Source organism: Ovis canadensis, chromosome 7 (assembly GCF_042477335.2).
Source record: "Ovis canadensis isolate MfBH-ARS-UI-01 breed Bighorn chromosome 7, ARS-UI_OviCan_v2, whole genome shotgun sequence".
NCBI lineage: Eukaryota > Metazoa > Chordata > Mammalia > Artiodactyla > Bovidae > Ovis > Ovis canadensis.
The window spans coordinates 40,307,786-40,334,118 of record NC_091251.1 but is presented as its reverse complement, the minus strand read 5'-3'; the positions used below and the strand labels follow the sequence as shown (position 1 = coordinate 40,334,118).

Genomic DNA, 26,333 nt, shown 5'->3' with positions numbered 1-26,333 from the left:
TACGGTGAATCAATCTACGACAAAGGAGGCCAGAATATTTATTGGGATAAAGACAAATGTCTTCAACAAGTGGTGTTGGGAAAACTGAATGCCACACGTGAAACAATAAAACTAAACCATTTCCTCACACCACACCATATACAAAAAATAAAATGGTTTAAAGACCTAAATGGAAGACCTGAAACCATAAAACTCCTGGAAGAGAACATAGGCTAAACCTCTTTTACATAAATTGCAGCAATATTTTTTGGATCAGTCTCCCAAGGCAAAGGGAATAAAAGCAAAAATAAACAAATAGAACCTAATCAAAAGATTTTGCACAGCAAAGGAAGCCTTCAAAAAGGAAAATATAACCTACAGAATGGGATAAAATGTTTGCAAATGATATGACTGACAAGAACTTAATACCCCAAATACACAGACAGCTCACAAACTGAATATTAAAAACAATTCCAATCAAAGAATGGGTATAAGACTTGAATAGACATTTTTCCAAAAAAGACATACACATGATCAGTAGGTACATGAAAAAATGCTCAATATTGCTAATTACAAGAGAAATGCAAATTAACAGTGATATAACACCTCAAACTGGTCAGAATAGTTGTCATCAAAAAGTCTGCAAATAAATGTTGGGGAGGATGTGGAGGAAAGGGAACCCTTGTACACTGGGGTAGGAATATAAATTGGTACAGCTACTATGGAAAATAATATGGGTGTTCATTTAAAAACTAAAATAGAACTACCTTATGATCCAGCTATTCCACTCCTGGGTATATATCTGGAAAAAATGCAAACTCTTAATTTGAAATGATACATGCACTCCAATGTTCATAGCAGCACTATTTACAATAGCCAAGACATGGAAGCAACCCAAGGGCCATCAACAGATGACTGGGTTAAAAAAATATTTCACATAATGGAATATTATTCAGCCATAAAAAGAATGAAATAGTCCCATTTGCAGCAACATAGATGGGCCTAGAGAATATGATGCTTAGTGAAGTAAGTCTAACAGAGACATATTTTATGATATAACTTTATGTGAAATCTAAAATACAAAATAAGTGTACACACAAAACAGAAACAGACTCACTGGCATAGAAAACAAACTTGTGGTTGCAAAGAGGAGAAGGAAGGTGGGAGAAGGACAAATTAGGGTTATGGAATTGATAAACTACTGCATATCAAATAGGTAAGTAGTGGTCCAGTGGCTAAGAATCTGTCTTCCAATTTGGGGGTTGTGGATCTGATCCCTAGTTGGGGAGCGAAGGTCCCACGTGCCATGGAGCAGCTAAGCCTGTGAGCCACAACTAAAGAGTGCATGCCCCGCAACAAGAGACCCCACGTGACACAACAAAGATCTGCAACTAAGGCCTGACGTGGCCAAATACCTAAATATTTTTAAAAATTTAAAATAGAGGGATTTAAGGTATAGCACATTATCTAATAATCTACAATGGAATATAATCTGCAGAAATGCTGAGTCACTATGTTGCTCAGCTGAAAGTAACATGATATTGTAAACCAACTATACTTCAATAATAATGGGAAAGAATGCCTGTATTCAGGAATAAGACAAACATTTCTGTGCTGTGATAGGCAGGCAGAGAGAAGATTCGGGGAAAACAAGGAGGGAAATTTTTGAAAATAATCTCAAATTTAATTTTACAACAAAAATAGGAATAAAACCAAATGGAAAGAATAGGACAAGTTACTGAGGCAAACTGTATTATCCAAAAATGGTTGTACCAATAAATTTTTCATCTCACAAGCTCTTCCTATAGTATCGTTTTGACATTCCCCCATCAGGTGGTGAGTCCTTTTTGTCCATTCTATGGGAAGAACTTCATAAATGCCTCAATCAATAGATACAATGAAAGTAACTTTAAAGCTGTGGTCAAAGAAAGTACTACCTATTTCACCTTGGACATTCAAGCAGACCTGTAGAGACAAAGGCTCTGAGGCCCCCAGCCTAGAGCCACCAACAGTTTGCCAGCCAAGTGAGTCAGCCACCTTGAAGGCTAATGTTCCAGCCATCCAGAAGACTGCAGACCTAATGGATACAGCGCTAGAACAATATGAGATTCCAAGTGAGAACTGTCCAGTTGAGTTCTTCTCAAATTAACAAGAACCATGAAAAATAAGTGATTATGGTTTACTAACACTGAATTTGGGGATATTTTGTTATGCAGCAGCTGATAACTATAAAGTTACCTTCTCTTACCTTTCATCCTCACATAATGATGGGCATGAAGCAAACATTACCTGGAGAAGACTTAGAGGCATACAAACAGGCATGGCTGGTGCAAGCCAACATTAATGTCTTATTTCCATGAATACATCATATGCAGGTGAAAGTAGACAGCTAGACTCTAAAGGGAAATATTTAGTCTCGGGAAGTTATGGCCTGTTAGTTAGACCATCGGCATACCTGGACTATTTAAAGAATAGGCAAATATGTATACTTAAAAATTCAACAGGTACCAGTATGCTCTGCAAGGGAGAGTAAATCTCAGTAAATCAAAGACATTCTTCCTAAGGTGGAATATTTTTCCTAGGGCTTTATGATACAGAAGTCTCCAACCTCTACTAGGTGCTTTAATTCAGGGTACAACTTTAATAATGGTTTCTCCAAACCCTTAGGAGCGTTTGGACTCTACTTTCCAAACAACAGTTCTAGAACATTTCTCCATAATGGGGTCTTTTGAAGAACAGAACTTAATGTGATGAATGAGTTGAGCAGTGGGAAGGGCTTTGGCCTTAGGGTCAAGAGATGTGGATTTTAGTCTTGATTATTTACTAATGCTGAGTATAACTTTCAACAAGTCCCTTGAATTACAGTGGTTTTCAGCTCTGTGATATGGAGATTTTTATCCAGTGTTGAAGATTTTTGCAGCTCTATGATTCTGATTTTAGAGCTCTCCTAGTGATAAAATATCTCCCCAGATGATAACTATGTGTGTTCATTAAATCCACTAGGGCATATTTCAACAAACTTCTAGAACTCAAGAGTGCATGGCATTCAGGTATACTGAACAAATGAATCAGTTAAACATGCAATCACAAAGACTGCTCTTCTATTTCACAGAGCAGTGTTTTTCTGAAAGTCTTTTAGTTTTTTCTTAAATACCTGCATTTATCTTATCATCTGCCTGAAAAGAATTTGAATGTTGTGTTTAATGTTAAAATACAATTATATTTCTGTTCTGTTTCCATACTCTACCAATTCATAACACAAAGTCACCAATCCTTGTGGTTCTCCACCCCACACCCAACCTTGGGTAATTTATGTTCAAGCAGAGTTGCTTTCAGGTCAGTACAGTTGAGACCATGCTTGGCTGGGTTTGTCTGTCTGGTGTTAGCCTTGAATGCCTAGCCAGATTTCCCACTGTTGGTGTAGACGACAGAGGAGAAAGAAGAAAATGCGAATGATGGACTTACCAAGATCCAGCTTTTGTAGTTCAGTAGTAATGGTGCCCTTGAGCAATAATGCAAGTTATAAACGATTGGTATTCTCCATATTACAGCACTGTTGGGATACTATCTTAAATGCCTCATGGAAACAGATCTGTACTGCACACCAGACAGACATGAAACCAAAATTTATTAAAATACCCTTAGCATATTTACAATTGGAAGCCATGAATGCAGTTCTCTGCAAGTTCCAAAAAAATAGAATTCTATCTCTTAAATTAACAGAGGTATCAACAGTAGGATAAATATAATCTATCAGAGATAGAAGTCTTTGAATAGACAATCTACATTTTCTAACCAATATGTATATACTATATACATAGTATATGTACAATTGATGTGAGGACCAAGTAGTGTCAGGAAGGAAAAATATATATATATACACACACACATATATTCATTATGTACAAATCAGTATTGATCCCTTCACCTTTTCTTTGTAAAAATAAATAATTTATTTGGTTTGCAAATAACATTTACAAGTTCAACTAGCGAGCATTTCTCAGTTTTGACAAAATTAAATATGCAAAAAATTAGAAATACATATTCTTAAAAATTTAAAGGGAAAAAAATACCTGAATCCAATTAGCTTATTAAAAAATATCCACAAGTGTGTAATATAAGGTTTCACGTCTTTAAAGTGCCTTCTCATTTCTCAAACTGTCTTCATTATTGCATAAAAAATCCTTTAAGATTACATCTACAGATTGGTCTAATAATTAAACAGAAAAGCCAACTTTTTTCCAGGTCAAATGGTTGAATATTTAAGATATGCTTAAACTTTCTTTTTAAGTGCTTTCAAGAGGGTAACAGTTACTGTTGATCTGAAAATAACCACAAATTGTCAACATCCTGACCCAGCCTCGTGAAGATTTTTGAATCATGAGTAGTATTAAGAACTGAGGGGCAATAAAAAGCCTATGATTCAAAATATTTGCACAGAATTTAGTCACTTTGTCCAGCAGCACAGAGATTCAACACTTGAGTCTTACATATCATAGCTGGTGACCTGGACTGATTTATACATTTATCAAAAGAATGGTCCTTCATTAGACAGTTTTAAAGTAAAACTCTCTGGGAAACTGAGAAGGACTGGAACCACACCTCTCCTCAAGCTTCTTAAAATAAAGTAGAATAATAATAAAAAAAGAAATGTATTTTCCATCTCTTTTATGGATTTTTCCCTCTTTGCTTAAGTGATGAGGTGGTGCTGACATTAACAAGAAGCAGTCACAAGGCTGTGTCTCTCTTGGTGACAGCAGAGCTCCCTGTCCACAGGGCTGGGGGATGGAGCACGGGTGTGGAGCGATGGAGTGAGGGCTAAGGGGCACTTCACATGTCCATGGGGGAAAGAGGGACAGAAAGCTGGGTCTTGGAGAAACAGTAAAGCGAGGCAAATGTCACTGTGGGATGTGAAGGAAGGGGAGGAAATGCAGAAGTACTGAAAGGAGAAAAATGACATGAAGCTCGATGCCAAAATGAATTTTAAACAGGCAGAGAGGAAACAGGAAGGTTCATGGACAACTGATCCCATGGAAATTAATCTGAAATTCAATGAAGTTATTTCAGCAAGCACAGGCCAGTCCACTAGTATGCATCTGCTTTTCCAGAGCACTGTCAAGCATGGACCAATAGGAGATACCAAGCAGTCCCACTGCCCTCATACATATGCCCTGAGCTTCTGTTGAAAGGCTGCCCATGATACAACCATGGCAACAGCCACCAGCTCCCTAACAATGCATTATATCAGCAAAACATTACACCCTGGCCTTGTTCAAATTTTACTTTTCTACTGTCTATTTTTCTCCATCATCCCACTGCTTGCAATCTCATAAGGCAAAATGAAGACACATAACTGCATGGATCAAATTAATTTTAGGAAACAGGGTCAAGGGTGTTGCTAAGAAAATTAAACCCTAAAGGTCTTGAAATAATTTACATTTCTGTTAGGCCTGATTCTCATTAGGACACTGACTGACTTCATTTGGGTTCTGGGCATGCAGGCCAGTACTGACTTTCCAGGCCAAAGCACGATCCCCTAAATCAAAGTCCAGGGGCACTCTGCTTCCCATGCTAGTCCAAATTAAAACTCAATGAAAAGGAAAAGACTATGATGAATCAATGACATGTTTTCTCCAAAGAATCTTAAAAATTATTCAACTTCTAGTTTTTAAAGTTTCTGTCTTTTGAGGAATATCTTCGATCGTTTCTTTAAAGAGAAGTCCTTTTTTCTTAATGCTTATGTTCTTCAAAGATTCTACATCCTACTAATAATAATCACATTATTTGCATCTTGAGAAATTAAAGAATTATAAAATTAATATTTGGTATAGACTTAGCCCCAAATCCCATGTATGCCACCCTGGGCTAAAAGAATGGTCACTAGACTTACCCCTCTTACCCATGGACTTGTTTCTAAAGGAAATGGACATCTTTAGAGGATTTTGCAGGGGGCAATATGAGTGGGTTGACACTTCACGCCTTGGTGGTCAGATGTGAAGGAATAAGATTATAGATAGGAGCAAGTTGCCAAGAACAAAGGGGGTAAAATGAGCTACTTATAGTTTGCTGAAATATATCAAAGATGTATAGATTATAAATCTCTTATGGGAACAACAGTATAATCTTTGTATGCTATGTACCCAATTTTATATACTTCATAGAAAGCTGGAATTCAAAAATCCATCCCAAGAGATCCCAGAAAGCTGTGCATTCCTAAACATACCTATCAACCATGTCATGGGGCAGTGGAGGGTAACTTCCTTTATACTCAGTGGTCCATGGGACTAGCCTCTCATTCTAGAAAGCTGGCCCAGATGAATAAACAAAAATACATTTGTTTCATGAGACAAGAATGGAAGCAAGTCTTAGAAGAGAACAGGAAAGGAAAGTATGTATGATTTTGCCAAAGATGTTGATAGACCTCTGGGAATGCATGCCTGAAAACATTAGATTTCTTACTTGATATACTAAGTATAAAACACTGCCAGCTCACACTTTATATGGGGAGAAGTACTCATTCTCTTTTAAGACATTTTTACAGCTTCAAAGACAGAAGAACCCCTTGGTGTCTGCCCAGGTAGAATTTAGGCAAACACTCAGCCTACAAAACAGCTTAAGGGTGGTAGAAGGTTGTTTATTCCATGGAGAAGAAGGCCAAATTGCTGTGGGAAATTGGGCTCATTTGCATTTCGCTCACCCAGTGCCACTGAATTTCACACAAAGCATTAAAAAAAAAACCAAAAACCCAAAACAGCAGCCCACAGAAGTCTATGAATAAGCTTTCAGAAAAGGAGATACAATGACGATTCTTAGTATATTTAAGAAAATATTAAAAAATAGAAAGTTAGATGAGATGGACTGTAAAATAAATGAACAGCTTTAGCTACCACTGTATATAAAAACTTGAGATTAAGCCAGTCTTTCCCAGATTATAGCGTGAAGAAGATATTCATGAACAAGTACTCTAGAGACATAATACACAAGAATGAGTTTGAGCTCTGATTAAAGTGAACCATCATATCAGAGAAGGGAGGACAAGAAGAAAAAGGTCCTCTGTGTTCCTGTTTATCACCAGGATGACTGAGAGAGGAGCTGGGGCTGGAGAGGTAATGAATCCAGAAGCTCCAGTGAGGACAGTCTGACCTACTGGATGCGGCTTGATTTGCCCTGCTAGTCTCTTCATTGGCACCTTAAGAGACAGACACCTTGCTGACATCTGCATATCTTCACATTTCCAGGTCAGCTGTCAACTATAAAAATTTCCCAAATGCTAAGTTTATATCACAGGGTTGATTAAGGGTCTTGGAAGAAATAAAACTACTGAACTGGCTTCCAGTCTGACATGTTAATACTCTGGAATTCACAACTTCCCAGCAAAGCACTGATCTGGGAAGGTCTAGTAGATTGCCTGCTCCCTGGGAGGGGAAATGAAGAACTGTGAAACTAAATTTCAATACCTCTAACAAGGTGTCAACAACTGACGGGTTTGCAGAAATGACACAAAATGAGCCTCCGAGTCACATACAGCAGTGTAACTGAGCCCAGTGATGCCTGCATTCAGTCACTAATGGAGTTATAAATACAGTTATGTGAGTCTCAAGGAGCCAGACCCGCTAAGGCCTGTGCCAAAAGGTGCCTTTAAATGATTTCTGCACCAATAACAGACAAGGTTCCAACCAGCCAGACTGTCTCTCTCCATAGCTAGAAAATGGAAATATGTTCAACAGTTATTCACATTTTGGAAAAGTTAAAAACTAGACATTCATTCCAAATACTGTAAACTTGTCTGCACAGACTTCTCTTGTAGATTTCTTTATGATAACAAAGTAGCTGACATGAATGAAAGTTCATTTCTTTATTCAGTCCACCCTCTTTAGCTGTGTTTCTATGGTGAAAACCTGATATATGAAGTGTGGTATTCATGGTTTTCTGGATGGTCCATCCATTTATGAACTGCTCTTACAAGAGAATCAGAGAAAGGAAATTTTAATTGTCTAACACTTCTTTCTTTACATACCACTTCTCTTTGTATGTGATTTTTCCAAAAATAAATTGTTCAGAGCAATACTTCACTCTCTTGAATCTGTTCTGAAAATTGCCTGGTTTAGGCTGAAGTCTCAAGTGGGCAGTTAAGAGCTTTTACTTTGTCCACACTCATCAGCCCTCACAACTGTTCAAATTCTTATATGCTTAGGACCTCTACAACACTGGGTTTCACAACATGTCCTTCTTTTGTGATTCAGGAACTAATTTGTCGACTTCCAAATCTGCTGATGCTTCTTTTCCCCTTCTACCTTTTGGTCTTTTTGTTTTTAAATGATGAGAACGGGCAAGATCAAAGAAAAATGAAGCTCAAATCTAGCGGAGTCCTTGTTAGCAATTTTTAGACTATTTAAACTAACTATAGAATTGGATATTTGATATTTGCATCAGTTATTTTGGGGGGGGGGGAAAGCTTTATTTTTTTGACTTCTTCCTTCCTCTCCACACAGAAAGCTCCAAATTGGTTTTATCTTTGTTTGGCAAGGGCGGTAGTACTACAGAACAGACCAATTTAGAATGATTGGTCTGAATAAAGTTCCCATGTCAGTGTTACAGTCTGGTTACTGGGAAAGAGCCCACAGGTCCACACTGGTAATTCCCTTTCAGATTCTGGCTGACGAGGTGCTGTCTGCTGTGTGCAATGAGCTATGTCAGTGACACCAGGCAAGAATGAAATAGAAATAAAATATGATGTCCAACAAAGAAGTAAAATTAAAATTTCCCCATGCAGGTGATATAATCTAGAGAGAGATATAGGCAATCCCAGTCCAACAAGCAAATCTTCACCAAAAATACACTTACATATCTTTTGATACATCTGATCACGGTCTTGGAAGAACTGGACCAATGACTTCTTCACCTTGCTGAATACTACCAAAGAGTTTTTTTTCCTGCCTTTAGTTTCTGCACCAGCCGCATATGAGCTTTTAGGGAAATGCCTTTCCTTACGGTACTTATGAGAAAAGGAGGTGCCTAAGAGCAGCTGAGCAGGCGTGCAGCGTCTACTATTCTAGCCGGGAAGGAAAGAGGACTGGAGACCGGAGTCCAATCTGGCATCCAGTTTCTCATCATGCTGCCCACTGTTTTGTCTAAAACATTTGAAGATGGAAGAGCACGACTGGATCTCTTTAGTCTATTTCCCAGACTTCAGACTTTTCTCCTCATAGTTCCTGGGTAGTTGCAATGAATGTTTAGAGAGATTTCATAGACATCAACCCAAGGATTCAAAAGGCAACTTCTGAGCAGCAGGTCTATCGCCTGTGACTCCTGGGCCTTGACTACCATCATATCGTTCTTCTTGGCTACCTTTTCCCTTCACCATGCCTCTGTCCATAAACTGCCTCTTCTTGGGTTACAAAGCCATATAGCACACCTCCGCCTCACTTGATCCTCAATACTTCATAGGCCTGTGTTTTTTACCTAACATGTTTATATAACGCTTTTATGTCATATCTGATACACTCATGTGCTCAATGATTATGCAGGTTTTGCAAGAATCTGAACTGCTATCCACTGTGTCCTCAGCTTTAATGAATCTTAACTAGGCAGAGATGATGCTGTTACAAGTTAGGGTTTCTCTGAGTCTGATTAGTAAGTCAAATATGTCTGGTTACATGCAGAGTAGAAATACTGGCCACTGTCCCTCTTGTGCAGGCAAGCCTGTGCTAAGAACAGCCAGACATGCCCCAGCTGCTAAGTGTACCCCAACTACTTACTCATGAAAAGTTTAGCGACACCTGCTGTAGTTAACACAATCTCAGCTGCATTTTGGATAGGTCATTCTCTCAGGGCCTCTGGGTTGTTTAAGATGGTCCACCTTGGACAAAGTCTTGTGAACTTTTACCAAGCATCAGGTCAAGTTACAAATGAGGGCACTGTCACACTGCAGTCCATGTGCGGACTTGGGAGGGGTGTCCGGATACCTAAAGCAGGATGCCAATTGGGTGACAGTGAGGGGGATCGTGCCATGGTGTCTCCACACACTAACAGTATGTTGGACTCACTAGGTTTCCCCAAAAAGGTAGGCAAACTCTGCTCTTTAGAAAAGGTTTTATTTCGCTGCCACTTTCTGGTCTGTCCACTAGAATGAAATCCAACTTGAACATGGGTAAAACAGGTGCTTTTTCTTTTGTCTGTTAACACTAGGACTGTCAACAGAGCACAGGGTAGCTGTAAGTAGGATTTGTTTCAAATTGAGGAATTTCTTAGGTCCTCACCATTAAGCGAAAATGAAGAGAAAAACAATCTAAGAAAGCAGTATGAAAGGCTTGCTCACAAGCAACTACTATTAGTCATGTAAGTTCTTACCAGCTCTTCTGTTTTGCTTGTCTCATTCTTTTATTTTTGGGGGAAAAAATAAACCACGTTATTATATTCCTTTTTTTTAATTATTAGAAAGAGTGGCTAGCACCTGCAGGAATATGGCTTTGTGACTAGATTTGATCCTGACTCTGCATTCCTGGGCATTGTATTAGGATATGGTGCTACTTTAATGGGCTATATCTATTATGGGGTCCCCGTGGGGGCTGGTAACTAGCAGGCAGGTCCTGGGTAGACACTCAGGTACCTGGCAAGTTGAGGGATTCTGGCAAGATGCTGGGGCAAGGGGCAGCTCACACATGACCAGCAGATGGGGAAGGGTGTTAAGGTTTCTGCTCTTCTCTGGATGGTCTTCCATCAGTTGGGAGGAGAAAGCTTGGACCTCTCTCCTTTCAAGACTGAAACCTGATAGGCTTTGATCCTTACCTCATTTCACCCCAAGTCTCCTCTCTTCTCCTCTCACAGCACAGGAGAGTGCTTTAAGGAAAAAATGTCAGGCGAGAGGTCCAAGGTGGTTTTCCTGTGACTCTAGAGGCAGTAATCACACGGGCTTCCAGGGTCAGAAAAAACTACCTATTGAACTCAAAATTCAATATCATTCAACATCAATGTAATCACCCTCTTCCCATTTTGATGTAAATAAATTTTTTACTACCCTCTCTTTTTTGGACATTAAACCCCCCTGCTTCAACCATAAGCCATATGTCTGTCAGTCAAGGTCATGATAAACAGCTGCAAGTAGCATTTGCTCTCCTGTCTAGACACTGTCTCCCAGGGTGCGTGGGAGAGGTCCAGCCATATTCAGTCCCAGAACCTGGTGCACAGCTCAGCTGCAGTTCAACGTGGTATATCCACTCATAGACGATTTGAGGTGTGAAATGTACTCTGACTGATACTGTGTCACTCATCAAAGCAGATGCTTTGACCCCAAGTCTGTTGCTGCTCAGTTATCATAGGTTTTTTTTATTGTTTGTTTTTTTTTTTCAAAAGTAGGGGTAGAGAATTCCTAGTGGCCTAGGAAACCTCAATGAACTGATACAAAAACAGAAGAATGGGTCTTGCTAAATGGCTGATGCCAACTACCTGTATTATAATTTGTTCTCCAGAAAGAAGTTTATGACTATTGAACTTCCTTCTCCATCCATGTATAATTCCATGTTCTGTTCTTTCTAGCACATGAAAAACAACGAAAAAATAACCATTTCTTGAGTATGGGGCACATAGTCTTGGGCCTCTTAAAATAATTCTGGTTAAGTCTCAACATTTTTGGCAAGAAGGGTGCTTCAGGATCTTGCTGCAACAGAATCAAAATTAAGATCAATAATCAAACCAGCAGGCTTGATTATTGTAAACATCAAGGCTTGAACTAGCTCAAGGCAGCTGTCACAAATAATCTATCTTTTCTTCTTTCACAAGTTTACATGTATCATGCTTGGGTTTGAAAGCTTAAGGTCCCTGATTAAAAAAAAAAAAAGAAAAACTCAAAAATCTTGGTAATTCTCTGGTCTTGTAGCAGAGCGAACTTTGGACCTCTAGAAGAAACAGTTCTTAAATACTTCTTCAGCGGCATTTCATTGTTCCTATGGCTTAACAAGGGACTTCTTCAAGAAGGCACAGGGTGCTCGGAAAGAGATGAGCAAAAGAAACATTGAGTGACGTATCTTTTGAGGACTTCTCGTAGCACTGATGTTACAGAGGGTCATGCAGGTGCTATGCCTCACCAACACTGTTCTCCTGTGTCTCTGTGTTAGTTGGTGCTCACACTAGCTTCCTTCTGACGCAGTCTTTCCTTCTGTTATTTGAGACAAAAATTGAGTTTATTGTTATTCCTTTTCCTAAATTTTCACCTTTCTCAAATTTTGGTATGTTTCTCAAATGTTGGTCTATGATGTTGAATAGAGCTGTACCAAATGCCCTAGAAATGAGAGGATAGAGGCCTGGGGAAGGAGCAGTGGATAATGAGGGAAGAAGACAAAAATCTGAGTTGAGCCCACTGCCACCAAAAATATAGATATACCATATAAAGATGAGTGTACCGAATATACCACCAAATGGGCACAGAATGTTTCCATCAGGTAGGAGCTCTGAAAGCCAACCATGGCTGTCCCTGATGAAGTCGTACAGCCCTGACTTCCCCATTTCTCACTCAACATTTGCTGAGCTGCTGATGGGGTTGTTAGGAGAACATCATTGTTGGTTAACAGAAATCATCTCACTTATACCCCACTTAGGTGGTCAAAGAATTTAAAGCAACTGGCAAAAGTACTAGTGAAGAATAAAGAAGTAACTTCACAACTAGTAAAATATAACTAGTAAGTGGCTAAGCTGGGACTTGAACCTCTATACCTTGGTTTCCTAACCATTCAGCTATTCCAGCTGTTTCATGGAGATTCCTTGTGATCAGTATTGCAAATGGGACTGTGGAGGACAGCTTCCCTTCATGGCTAGGAAGAAACAGTAGTCTGCTAGTTTCTATCCTAGGGCGAGCAGTCAGGGGACCAGCCAGCAGTCTGAGAAGTGATCTTGGTAGGCTGTATCCTTCTGCATTTCAGTTTTACCAACTGTCAAAAGAGGCTACTCCCTACCCCTTTCTTTAGCAAGAAAAAGGAACTGGTGAGGGTAAAATGCTTCAGCAAGTTCAGGAGAAGGGTGCTTTGAGATGAAGGGGATCCTGGTGTGAGGTGCGATGGGCAAGGGTGTGAAATGGCAAGTGACTACATTTGGTTTATCGGGAAAGGGCCCTGTTTGAATTTGCTGGAAGAGCATACAGGGCTGGGTTTTGCTCCTTACTCTGTCCTCCCCTATGTCCTTTCTCACCATGTGGTATCCTGGGATGGGAACTGAGAATATGTATACTACTCATCCCTCTGGGTTTTATCCTTTAAATTTAGGCCCACTTCTGGGTGCACCTCAGGTATAATGAAAAGTCTTGAGGTTGTGATGAAAAACATATCTCACCAGACTAGCCGTGGGGTTGATTTTCTTTGTCTCCACTTTCTTCTCTGCTGTTAACTTGCTGACTGATTCCTGAGCCATTTTCAATCTGAAATCAAAACAGGGAGTGGGGAGGAGAGAGGAGGAAAAGAAAAGAGGAGAAAAAAGGAAAGAAGAAAGAGGTCAGGTTAAATAGAAATCCAAATGCTGTTAAGTTCATCAGTTAGCAGTCTGAAATATAAAGGGTGGCTTTTCTAGTGCTTTTCATGATTAAATTCAGATTCTGTGAGGGTATCTCCTCTGGGGTATCAAAACAACTGATCTATGGAATATTGAATGGACTCCCTGTTATTCTAAGGGCACACCCCAAGGCTATCTGGCTTGTGAACCACTCAGCAGACAGGATAAAGACAATCTGAAAAACTAAAATTTTGGAGAAACATACAAAACTGAGAATATTAAAATCCACCAAAGAGTTCCCTGCTGTCCAGTGGTTAGGACTTGGTACTTTCACTGTCAGGGGCTCTGGTTCAATCCCTGGTTAGAGAACTAAGATCCTGCAAGCTATGTAGCACAGAAAAAAAAAAAAATCGACCAGTTCACATCAAGAAAGTCAAAAGACAACTTACAGAATGGGGAAAATACTTGTAAATCATGTATCTGATAAAGGACTTACATTCAGATTACATGGATAGCTTACAAACTCAAAAAGACAAATCACCCAACTTAAAAAATAAGCAAAATATTCGACTAGATGTTTCTCCAAAGACAGACAGATGGCTCATAAGCACATGAAAAGATGCTCGACATCATCAGTCAGAGAAATACAAATCAAGACCACAAGGAGATACCACTTCTAGCCCCTAGGGACGGACAGAATTAAAAAGAAAGACAATTACAAGCATTGGAGATGAGGATGTGAAGAAACTGGAATCCTTCTACACTGCTGATGGAGCTAGAGAATGGTACAGTCACGTTGGAAAACAGTTTGGCAGCTTTTCAAAATGTTAAACTGGCTGACGTTAAACTGTTGGGGCAAAATGTTAAACTGGCAGTGATGGTTTCACTGCCTCAATGGACATAAGTTTGAGGAAACTCCTCGAGAGAGTGAAGGACAGGGAAGCCTGGTGTGCTGCAGTCCATGGAGTCAGACACAACTTAGTGACTGAACAACAACAAACATCAAACATCAAACAGAATTCCATTTTTATCCACATGGTTAGCATATGACCCAGCAATTCCACTACTTGGTATATTAATATATGTATACCTAAGAAAATGAAAATATTTGTCTATAAATAATATACATATGGATTTTTATAGCAGCATTATTTAAAACTATTTAAAACAGCCAAAGTAGAAACAGTCCAAATTTGCATTAGCTGATAAGTGAATAAGCAAATGGTAGTATATTAACACAACAGAATATTTTAAGGAATGACGTACTGGCCCATATTTAGGAATGAAGTGCTGAATGAAAGCTATATCATGGATGAACCTAAAAAATCCATTTCATTAAGATAAATGAAAGAAGCCAGCTACAAAAATCCACATATTATATGATTCCATTTATATGCAATGTCCAGAGTAGGCAAATAAAAGAAACATGAAGTAGATTAGCAATGCCAGGGGCTGGGGGCAGTAGAGGGGTGGGAGTGACTGCTAATGAATAAGGGGTTTCTCCTAAAACTAGCTATCAGTGATGGTTGCAGATCCTTGTGACTATATGGAAAACCACTAAATTGAACACTTTCAAAAGGGTAAATTTTACACCATGTGAATCATAGCTCAATAAAGTTGTTATAAAAAACCCAATTCCACAACATGACATTATTTCTTACTCAGCTTATCAGTTCAACAAGGCAGTATTTCTCAACCATCAGATTGGCAAATCTAACAGAGAATGTCAACTGACATTGAGGACAATAACGGGTGATAGAACCCAAAACATGTATGAGGGTGTGTGAATGTACACAGCAAGCTTCGGCAGCATCAAGTGAAACTGAACGCATACATACCCCATGAGCTATCAGTTCCTCTTCTAGGGAGATACCCAAAAGAAAATTTTATAATTAGACACAGGGCTTTCATCGTTGCAATGTATGCAATAATGAAAAATTGAAACAACCTAATAATCAGGTTCAAGAGGATACAGGATAGATGATAAGAGCAAATAGTAACAGCTGCCATTTACAGGGTGCCTACTCTCTGCTAGGTACTCTTCTCCCTGCTTTATTTGAATTAAGCCATTCAATTCTCCCAGCAACCCTGTGAGATAGAAACTTTCACTGTTTGCATTTTATAGGTCTTAAGCACCGTGTTGTGTGTGTGCTCGGTCGTGTCCAACTCTTTGCGACCCCATGGACTGTAGCCCATCAGGATCCTCTGTCCATGGAATATTACAGGCAAGAATACTGGAGTGAGTTGCCACTGCCTATTCCAGGGGATCTTCCCAACCCAGGGACTGAATTGGAGTCTTTGCATCTCCTGTATTGGCAGGCAGATTCTTTACCACTGAGCCATCTGGAAAGCCCAAGCACAGTGCAGTGATGCTTATATATTGTATTAATTTAACAGAATACGGTAAACCTGTGAAAATGAAGAAACTAAATCTGTGAACGACAATTGTGGATATTGGAAACATGATATTGAAAGAGTGACAAACTCTGCAGGGTGAGAGAGTGAAGAGGCCATCTGGCCTGGTGGTCAAGTGCTCAACTCCAGAGCCGGACTGTGGGATTAATTCTCAGCCCCACTACTTATTAGCTGTGTGACCCTGGGCAAGTGACCTCTCTGTGCACCTAGAAAAGGAGATGCAACAGTGCGGGCTATGTTGAGTCACTGAAAGGACTGAGAGAGTGCTGCTCCAGGCACAGAGTAATCACGCAACATATGTTCACTACTCCTGTTACTGTGTGTGCGTTATGCTACCTTGTGTAAATGCTGGGGAGCAGTGCCCACAAAAGACTGTTCACAGATGCCTGCACCTGTATGTAGACATCTATTTATACTTATATGCAGACTGGAAAGAGACTATTTTCATGATAGAAGTTATTGCTAGAAAGATGGAAGAAGAGAATGACTTTGGGAGGCAGTATGTCTAAAGGAGACGAGGGTGGCAGAGGAGGAGATGGTTGGATGGTTTCACTGCCTCAATGGACATTAAGTTTGAGGAAACTTCTAGAGAGAGTGAAGGACAGGGAAGCCTGGCGTGCTGCAGTCCATGGGGTTGCAAAGAGTCAGACACAACTTAGCGATTGAACAACAGCAAATGTCAACAGAATTCCATTTTTATCCACAATATTTCATTTTCAATTATAAAATCTTTAAGAATATGTGGCAAAATGTTAACAATTCTAGGTGGTGAGAATATGGGTGTGTTGTTATCTTTAACATGTTTACTTAAAAATTTCTTTAAAAATATTTTATGGTTTTGAATGTCTTTGTTCTAAATGCCTGTGTTTTAAAAATGTCTTCAAATCAAAGACATAAAAAAATGAACATGCTTTTTTTCAGGGCCTCAAATCTGAATCTTTCATTCATTACTAATCCCATACTTGCTTAATACTGAAGAAGTGGCTGAGCGCCTTAGCTTGTTACTTAATTTTGCACAATTTGTTTGAAATACACACTTCATAATCCAGCCTCTCTGCCCACATACACAAGTTAGTTCAATGAATTCAACATGCTGACTTGTGCATCAGAAAAGAAAAATGAGACAAAGATGAGCAATGAATTATGTAACCCAAGAAATGCATCTGCAGAGCTGCCGTGAGAACAAGCTCTGGCATAGGTCTGACAAATATACCACACTGCCTACTAAACTTTTCTGCTTCTAGCAGTAATTGTCACCATACTCACATAAGAAAAGAATGTACTAGAAGGAGCAAATCCTGTTCAGACTGCATTGGAGACCAATCAGTAAGGGATCTGCAATCAAGATGAGGCCATGGCTTGTAGCACCTTCTCTCCTTGGTTTTCTCCAGCAAGATTTGTTTTCAACAAAAGCACCTATTGTTCATCCTTTAATCTCAATTCCAATGGAATCGCTTGGAATTACTATTCCTCCTGCGGCTCCTTAACTTTTAGGAAATCTGAGGGTCATCTTTTGCTTAACTAGTTCCTTTTCGTCTTAGAATTCTGATTTCTTCTTCTGGAAGTGGCCTTTTACCATGATCCAGGCTCAGCATTGCCTCCCTCGATTCCCATATTTCTTAGTAGCTCTGCAATCACTTTCCATGTTCTCTCAGTATCGGGGGCAGGGGATGGTGATTGAAAAAGGGGAATTAGGTAAACTGGGAGAGAGATAACCTAATGTCCTGTTCCCACTGCTAACCATTTCCTATTGCTCTGTGACTGTTCTGTAGACGGAGGTTCTCATGCACACCCCAGGTTTCTGAGGACAATTCCGATCTTGGTGATTCTATCTTGCTTTTCTCTAAAGATTCTCATTCAATTATGATGTCTCCCTTTCACTGGGCACTCTAGAAAATCAGAAAGGACTGAGAAGAATCAAAGCTTGGTGCAAAGTAGCTTCAGCATCAGTGAGGCTTGATTTTAACTCCAACTCTGCCAGTTATTAGACAACTTGAAGTGAGTTAATCAACTTTCAGTTTCTTTATATATAAAATGGCATGATATACATATGCATCGTGTGTGTGTGTGTGTGTGTGTGTGTGTGTGTGTGTGTGTGTGTGTGTGTGTGTGTGTGTTAGCTGCATGGTCATGTCGACCCCATGGACTACAGCCCACTGGGCTCCTCTGTCCATGGAATTCTCCAGGCAAGAATACTGGAGGGCACAGCCATTCTTTTCTTCAGGATCTTCCCAACTCAGAGATCAAACCTGGGTATTGTGCATTGAAGGCAGATTCTTTACAGCCTTAGCCACACAGGGAAGCCCCCAAACAAACAAAAAAACAACAATCATATATACCTAACATTAATTACATGGTGTTACTGTGAGGATTAAATTAATTAACATATTTAGATCAAACTGCCGACATCCGTTGGATCATAGAAAAAACAAGGGAATTCCAGAAAAACTTCTGCTTCATTGACTATGCTAAAGCCTTTGACTGTGTGGATCACAACAAACTGTGGAAAATTCTTCCAGAGATGGGAATACCAAACCACCTTACCTGCCTCGTGAGAAACCTGTATGCAGGACAAGAATTAACAGTTAGAACTGGACATGGAACAATGGACTGGTTCAAAATCATGAAAGGAGTACGTCAAGGCTGTATATCATCACCCTGCTTATTTAACTTATATGCAGAGTACATCAAGAAAAATACCTGGCTGGATGAATCACAAGCTGGAATCAAGATTTCCAGGAGAAATATCAATAACCTCAGATATGCAGATGATAAAAATCCCATGGACTGAGGAGCCTGATAGGCTGCAGTCCATGGGGTTGCGAAGAGTCAGACACGACTGAGCAACTTCACTTTCACTTTTCACTTTCATGCATTGGAGAAGGAAATGGCAACCCACTCCTGTGTTCTTGCCTGGAGAGTCCCGGGGATGGGGCGCCTGGTGGGCTGCCGTCTACGGAGTTGTACAGAGTTGGACACGACTGAAGTGACTTAGCAGTAGCAGTAGCACCACCCTAACGGCAGAAAGTGAAGAGGAACAAAAGAGCCTCTTGATGAAGGTGAAAGAGGAGAACGAAAAATTGGCTTAAAATTCAACATTTAAAAAGCTAAGATCATGACATCCAGTCCTATCACTTCATGGAAAATAGATGGAGAAAAAAAATGGAAACAGTGGTAGACTTTGTTTTTTGGTGCTCCAAAATCACTGCAGACAGTGACTGCAGCCATGAAATTAAAAGATGCTTGCTCTGTGGAAGAAAAGTTATGAAAAACCTAGATAGTGTATTAAAAAGCAGAGACATCGCTTTGCTGACAAAGCTCCATATAGTGAAAGCTATGATTTTTCCAATAGTCATGTATGGATGAGAGTTGGGCCATAAAGAAGGCTGAGTGCCAAAGAATTGTTGCTTCTGAACTGCGGTGTTGGAGAAGACTCTTGAGAGTCCCTTGGACTGCAAGATCTAATCAGTCAATCCTAAAGGAAATCAGTCCTGAATATTCACTGGAAGGACTGATGCCGAAGCTGAAGCTCTAATACTTTGGCCACTTGATGCAAAGAGCCGACTCACTGGAAAAGACCCTGATGCTGGTACAGACAAGAGGAGAAGGGGGCAACAGAGGATGAGATGGTTGGATGGTATTACTGACTCAATTGACATGAATTTGAGTAAACTCTGGGAGTTGGTGATGGACAGGGAGGCCTGGCATGCCGCAGTCCATGGGATTGGAAAGAGTCAGACATGACTGAGCCACCGAACTGAACATGTAATAAAGGATAGGCATAATGGAATCTTCCATCACAGAGATAAAGCAACTCCTGAAGAATGCATGACAACAGTTTCTGACTATAAATAATGCTAATGGAGCTGCTGGCTAAATACTATCTTGCAATAATATTATTTACATGTGTTCTGAAAGCAAACTGAATCAACTAATGCTATTATCCAGAGATTCAGCAAACCAAGGAACTCACCTCAACTTTTTCTGATCTGAACACAAATTTTAAAAGTCATAATGAGAAGCTATACTTTGATGGAGACATGACATACATTTCTCAACCAAATAAATCAGTTCAGTTCTGCTCAGTTGTGTCTGACTCTTTGTGACCCCATGAACTGCAGCATGCCAGGCCTCTCTGTCCATTATCAACTTCTGGAGCTTACTCAAACTCAACTCCATTGAGTCAGTGATGCCATCCAACCATCTCATCCTCTGTTGTTCCCTTTCTCTCCCGCCTTCAATCTTTCCCAGCATCAGGGTCTTTTCCAATGAGTCTGCTCTTCGCATCAGGTGGCCAAAGGATTGGAGTTTCAGCTTCAACATTAGTCCTTCCAATGAACACCCAGGACTGATCTCCTTTAGGATGGACTGGTTGGATCTCCTTGCAGTCCAAGGGACTCTTCAAGAGTCTTCTCCAACACCACAGTTCAAAAGCACCAATTCTTACACACTCAGCTTTCTTTATAGTCCCACTCTCATATCCATACATGATTATTGGAAAAACCATAGATTTGACTAAGTTGGCAAAGTAATGTCTCTTCTTTTTAATATGCTGTCTAGGTTGGTCATAACTTTCCTTTCAAGGAGTAAGTGTCTTTTAATTTCATGGCTGCAATCACCATCTGTAGTGATTTTGGAACCCAAGAAAATAAAGTCAGCCACTGTTTCCCCATCTATTTGCCATGAAGTGATGGGACTGGATGCCACGATCCTAGTTTTCTGAATGTTGAGCTTTAAGTGAACTTTTTCACTCTTTTTCATTTTCATCAAGAGGCTCTTTAGTTCCTCTTTGCTTTCTGCCATAAGGGTAGTGTCATTTGCATATCTGAGGTTACTCTTATTTCTCATGGCAGTCTTGATTCCAGCTTGTGCTTCATTCAGCCCGGCATCTCGCATGATGCACTCTGCATGTAAGTTAAATAAGCAGGGTGACAGATACACTCCTTTTTTGATTTGGAACCAGTCTGTATTCCATGTTCAGTTGTAACTGTTGCTTCTTGACCTGCATACAGATTTCTCAGGAGGCAGGTAAGGTGGTCTGGTATTCCCATCTCTTGAAGAATTTTCCACAGTCTGTTGTGATCCACACAGTCAAAGGCTTTGGTGTAGTCAATAAAGCAGAAGTAGATATTTTTATGGAACTTTCTTGCCTTTTTGATGATCCAGCGGATGTTGGCAATGTGATCTCTGAGTTCATGGTTCACGTACTGTTGAAGCCTGGCTTGGAGAATTTTGAGCATTACTTTGCTAGTGTGTGAGACGAGTGCAACTGTGCAGCAGTTTGAATATTCTTTAGCATTGCCTTTCTTTGGGATTGCAATGAAAACTGACCTTTTCCAGATGAATAAGTAAGAAACTATTTCAACTTCAAAAGAAGATTGAATCTATTTCCTCACAATTTCCCCAAGTTTCTCTGATGTAAGTATCATAAATAAAATTTACATTTCAAATTATAGAATTTGTGAGTAAATATATTTTTTTCACATTAACCTTGTTTATCTCATAACCAAAATAATATTTGTTCCTTATAGGAAAATTCTATATTTATACATGGAAGGATTATATTTTCAAAGTGTTCTATATAATTAAAAGTATAAAGAAAAAGCAAGACTTACTGGCCATGTAAATACTTTTCTGAGAATGTAATTAAGACACAATGGGGCAATTAAGGAAAATTATCACATACAAATCTCTAGGCTAGACAATAAGATACATGAAGGTAGAGACGGTGGCTATCATTTTTATTGCTGTGTTCCTAGCCCTTGATACAGAGGCTGGCACACATTTACATGCCGTAAAGAGACCTACAGAACAAATTTTTTAAAAAATCCTTTACTTCCTTAAAATACTGCTCATCTGAAGGTTTTGCTGAGCCCTCGAGGCTGCCTGGGCACACACGTGCACAGTCGCATGGGGCTTCTTCATTTAATGCACTCCCACCACGTTCTTGAGATCCCCAGTTTTTGAACAAGGAGCCCTATAAATTATAAGGTTGGTCCTGTCTAAGACTTTCTAGGACATTTAAGGTTATTGTATTAATAAAACAGAATGTTTTCCAATCATTTTTTTCCACGGCACATTTATTACATAAAGAAAGAAATCTGGGTGGATAAAGTTCATACCTCCTGTCAAGGTTAATTTATTTCACTGTGTTGTAATCATGTTATGCACCTGCTGTTACACAAGACCAGAGCTTCTCAAAAGCAGGGGATAGGACTTCACCTTCTTTCCTTCACATTTTACCCTGTAAAATGGCATATAGTATGTGACCATAAACTGAGTTAATGAATTAATAAATCATTATAAGTCATTAACCTCCAAACTATAAAAACTTAGGTCTCAAGAATGGTTATGGGGAAAATATTCAAGTCCATTCTGGCGCATGAAAATATAAAGTCACTTTCTCTCACCATAACATCACCAATGCTCAATGCTCAATGACACCACACTTATGGCAAAAAGCAAAGAGGAACTAAAGAGCCTCTTGATGAAAGTGAAAGAGGAGAGTGAAAAAGCTGGCTTAAAACTCAACATTCAAAAAACGAAGATCATGGCATTGGGTTCCATCACTTCAAGGCAAACAGATGGGGAGACAATGGAATAGTGACAGACTTTATTTTCTTGGGCTCCAAAATCACTGCAGATGGTGACTGCAGCCATGAAATTAAGATGCTTGCTCCTTGGAAGAAAAGCTATAACCACCTAGACGGAATATTAAAGAGCAGGGACATTACTTTGCTGACAAAGGACTGTACAGTCAAAGCTACATTTTTTTCCCCAGTAGTCATGTATGGATGTGAGAGTCGGACCATAAAGAAGACTGAGCACCGAAGAACTGATGCTTTTGAACTGTGGTGTTGGAGAAGACTCTTAAAGAGTCCCTTGGACTGCAAGGAGATCAAACCAGTCCATTCTAAAGGAAATCAGTCCTGAATATTCATTACAAGGACTGACGCTGAAGCTAAAGCTAGAATACTTTGGCTACTTGATGCAAAGAACTGACTCACAGGAAAAACCTCTGATTCTGGGAAAGATAGAAGACAGGAGAAGCGAACAACAGAGGATGAGATGGTTGGATGGCATCACTGACTTAACGGACGTGAGTTTGAGCCAGCTCTGGTGATGGACAGGGAGTCCTGTGTGCTGTAGTCCATGGATTCACAGAGTTGGACAAGACTGAGTGTCATGTCCAACAACAACAACAATGGTCAAAGCCAATCCCGCAAAATACAGACCAACAAGTTCTCATGAGATTCTCTAGGTAGCCCTTCCATTAGAGGGCAATGTTAATGGTGGAGGGCAAGGCTATTTGTCAATAGTTTTTGTATCATATGACATGAAACCTATACATGCATGCTAAGAGACAAACACTTAAAAATTCTGACCAGCTGGCTATGTTACGTACATTGTCATAACAGAGCATGTAGGAAGGTCTTGAAAACTGCCTTGACCTGACAAGAGATCGATTTTTTTTTTTTTTTGGATAATTGGTTGGTCAGTCAGTTGGTCAGTTGCCTGTCTGTCTCTCAAAAATGTCCTTTAAAAACTCTGGTCAAAGTGTCCTATACCTGCTGAAGAAGTAACAGCAGCTGCTGTCACCGATCATACTAAGTTCACTTCAACATCAGTGTTCTGGTAATCACGTGGGAAGGAACTGAAGAGAAGAGGCCAGCAGTGTGATTGGCCAAGGGGGATTTAAACCAATGTAAATCCAGTTTCCATCAACTCCAGGCGGGTTAAACAAATGTGAGCTAGCGTGGGTAATGCAGAGACTTCACATAGAATCCAAAGTTCTGGCCTCCCTTAGAGAACTAGAAGGTACTGTAACACTGAGCAGCATCTGACTGTGACCACAGCTCAGTCTGCAGCACTGGCCATCACTGCCCGTCCTGTGCTCGGCCCTGAGGCTGTGAGGTGCTGCCAGCTACCAGCTTGTTTGCACGTACCTGGCACACTTCAGTCATTTTTGCTGCCTGCCTGGACTCTCTCAGCTTCCAAGTTTTGGTCAGAAACTTGCTGGAAGGCTACTGTGATAGTTTGAGAACACAGGGGTGAGGGCCTAGATTACTAAAATAGTCTTTGAAATTATCTAGTTCCCTCTGATGCATCCTACTGATGAAAATGATATCAATGAATAACACATCACTCTAAGAATGTCATTGCCCTTCTCAAAAAAGTCTCAGTGATGCCCACAGCCAGGGTAGCAAAGGTTTCCTGTAAAGAGCCAGAGAGTCAATATTTTAGACTTTGTGAGCCATAGGGTCTCTGGGACTACACTGTTGTTGTAGCGTGAAAGGAGCCCTACAATGATGCAACTGAACGGCAGTGCAATGCTGCGTTCTAAGAAACTTATTTACAAAAGCTGGCTGTGAGGTGGATTTGGCCCACAGGCAGTAGCTCGCTGACGCTTGAACCATAGTATGTTGCTGCTGTTGTTTAGTCACTAAGTCCTTATGACCCCAAGGACTGATGTTTGCCAGGCTCCTCTGTCCATGGAATTCTCACGTCAAGAATACTGGAGTGGGTTGCCGTTTCCTTCTCCAGGGATCAAACCTGCATCTCCTGCACTGGCAGGTGGATTCTTTATCCCTGAGCCACCAGGGAAGCCAGAACTACAGTATAGGATCGAGAAAATTCCTTACTCTGACACTCAACACTCCTCCTGTTTTAAATGTAGTTTACTGGTCTATCTTACCTTTTCAGACCCAGATCTAATTTAATACTATCCCTGGGCAAATCACTTAACCCTTTAGAGCCTCAATTTCCTCATCTGTTAAAAGTGGAAATAGGGACTTCCCTGGAGGACCAGTGGTTAAGACTTGGGCCTTCTGCTGCAGGGGGTGCAGTTTTGATCCCTGGTTGGGAAACTAAGATCTAGCGGGCCAAAAAAAAATTTTTTTTAAGTGGAAATAATATCACACCTAAAGAGCACAATTGCTATGAAAACTGAAGAGACATATTATCTACGATTCCTTATCAAGCATCCTTTCCTTCACTTCGCTTCACTCCATGTGTTCCTGTCCTGGCCAAACTTCTCACTCTTCTTTGTACCAAGGCTCTTCTCTCCCCTGCATCTTGCTCTGACTGTTCCCTCCATGACTTTTTCACTCACTTCCATGTGTTCAAATTCTTCCCATTCTTCTAGTCCCGGCTTAAGTGCCAGTGTCATGAAAGCTTCCTTCATCTCTCTTAGTCAGAAGTAATTGCTCTTTTCTCAAGCAAAGGGGCACTTTGCCCCTCTCTTAAGGCACTTAGGAACTTTTCCTCTCAGGACTGTAGAGGTGTCTTATTTCCCTTAAACTACTGGAACCACTTGAGGACAGTCATTATGCCTTCTGCATATCTGAGTGTCCTCCCTGATCCCACACTTAGCAGTGCCATGCGCCAGTCAGCTCTTAGCAAATGTCTAGGTGACAAATGACTCGCACTGACAGTTTTTACCCCCTTCCTTAAACAAGCCTAACTGTTTAATAAATACTCAAAAGTTGTAGAAAAATTATTTTCTGCATTTAGCTTTGGGGAAGAAAATAACACATAAAAGCATTTAAAAATCTAGCTCCAGTCAATCTAGCTGGTTGGGGCCTACATACGGAAAAGGAAAGGATGCTCAAGGCCACCCAAATGTGCTAAATATTGATACATATCAGATTGTGTACACATTCCAGGATTCCTGAAAGTATCACACTGTTTTGTCCCCAAGGTGATTGAGGCTCCGTGAGGTTATACAACTTTTCCCAAGTCTGGCATCTGCCTTTCTCACTTACGAGGTAATAACTTTTTTGCATTCAGTCAAAGAACTGGTTAGACAATTTCTAATCTCCCTGGCTCCACTGCTCATGGACTTATTTTTGGTCCTGGCCTAGATCTTGGTTCTATTTTTGTTTCTTGTCTAAATATTTACACTATCACACACAGTTGCTCATGATTACTCATAGGAGAATACCTAGACTTGATTTCAAAGATTACATCTCACATCCTCTTAAAAAAATCTGAAATATAGGGAGAAAAACATACAAACAAGTTAGAGAAAGAAAAGAACTACTTTGAATTTACAAATGCTTTAGAAAAATTGATTTTTGAAAACCTTTACTTCCTTCTTGTTATAATGTATCTCTAGAGACTTATTGAGGGCCCCAGTAAATTTCAGTTGCTGTCAAAGGTTACTGGGGAAAGATGTGTCTATGAGACAGGGCAGTGACATGTGTCCTCTGACAGTCCTGCTCAGTCTTAATTCCATAGAAATAATTCACAACCTTGGATAGTTGGGGAGGGAATTCTGTTTCTACTCCTTGGTTGCAGAGGAAATTCTGCTTCCATGTAGAAAGTGCCAAGAAAATATTACTCCCATCCTAAATGAAAAGATCTGAATAATGGACAATTTCACACTTTTTCTTTAACCCATCAGACAGCTGGGATCACAAGGCAGTTGAGGGAACTGCATTCCAAACAGTGATATGTCTTTC

General features: G+C 40.1%; 1 protein-coding gene across 2 annotated transcripts in view; it reads right to left on the bottom strand.

Moving 5' to 3' along the window:
- Positions 1 to 11,275: 11,275 nt before the first annotated feature.
- The window catches only part of FMN1 (formin 1), a 435,744-nt gene continuing 420,686 nt past the window's right edge, over positions 11,276 to 26,333 (bottom strand). For both annotated transcript variants that reach the window (XM_069595979.1, XM_069595980.1), the window contains 2 exons: positions 13,300 to 13,384; positions 11,276 to 12,133 (listed from right to left, as the gene is read on the bottom strand). In XM_069595979.1, the coding sequence (XP_069452080.1) occupies positions 12,089 to 12,133; positions 13,300 to 13,384 (130 nt within the window). In that variant the 3' untranslated portion in view covers positions 11,276 to 12,088. The remainder of the gene's footprint in view (positions 12,134 to 13,299; positions 13,385 to 26,333) is intronic.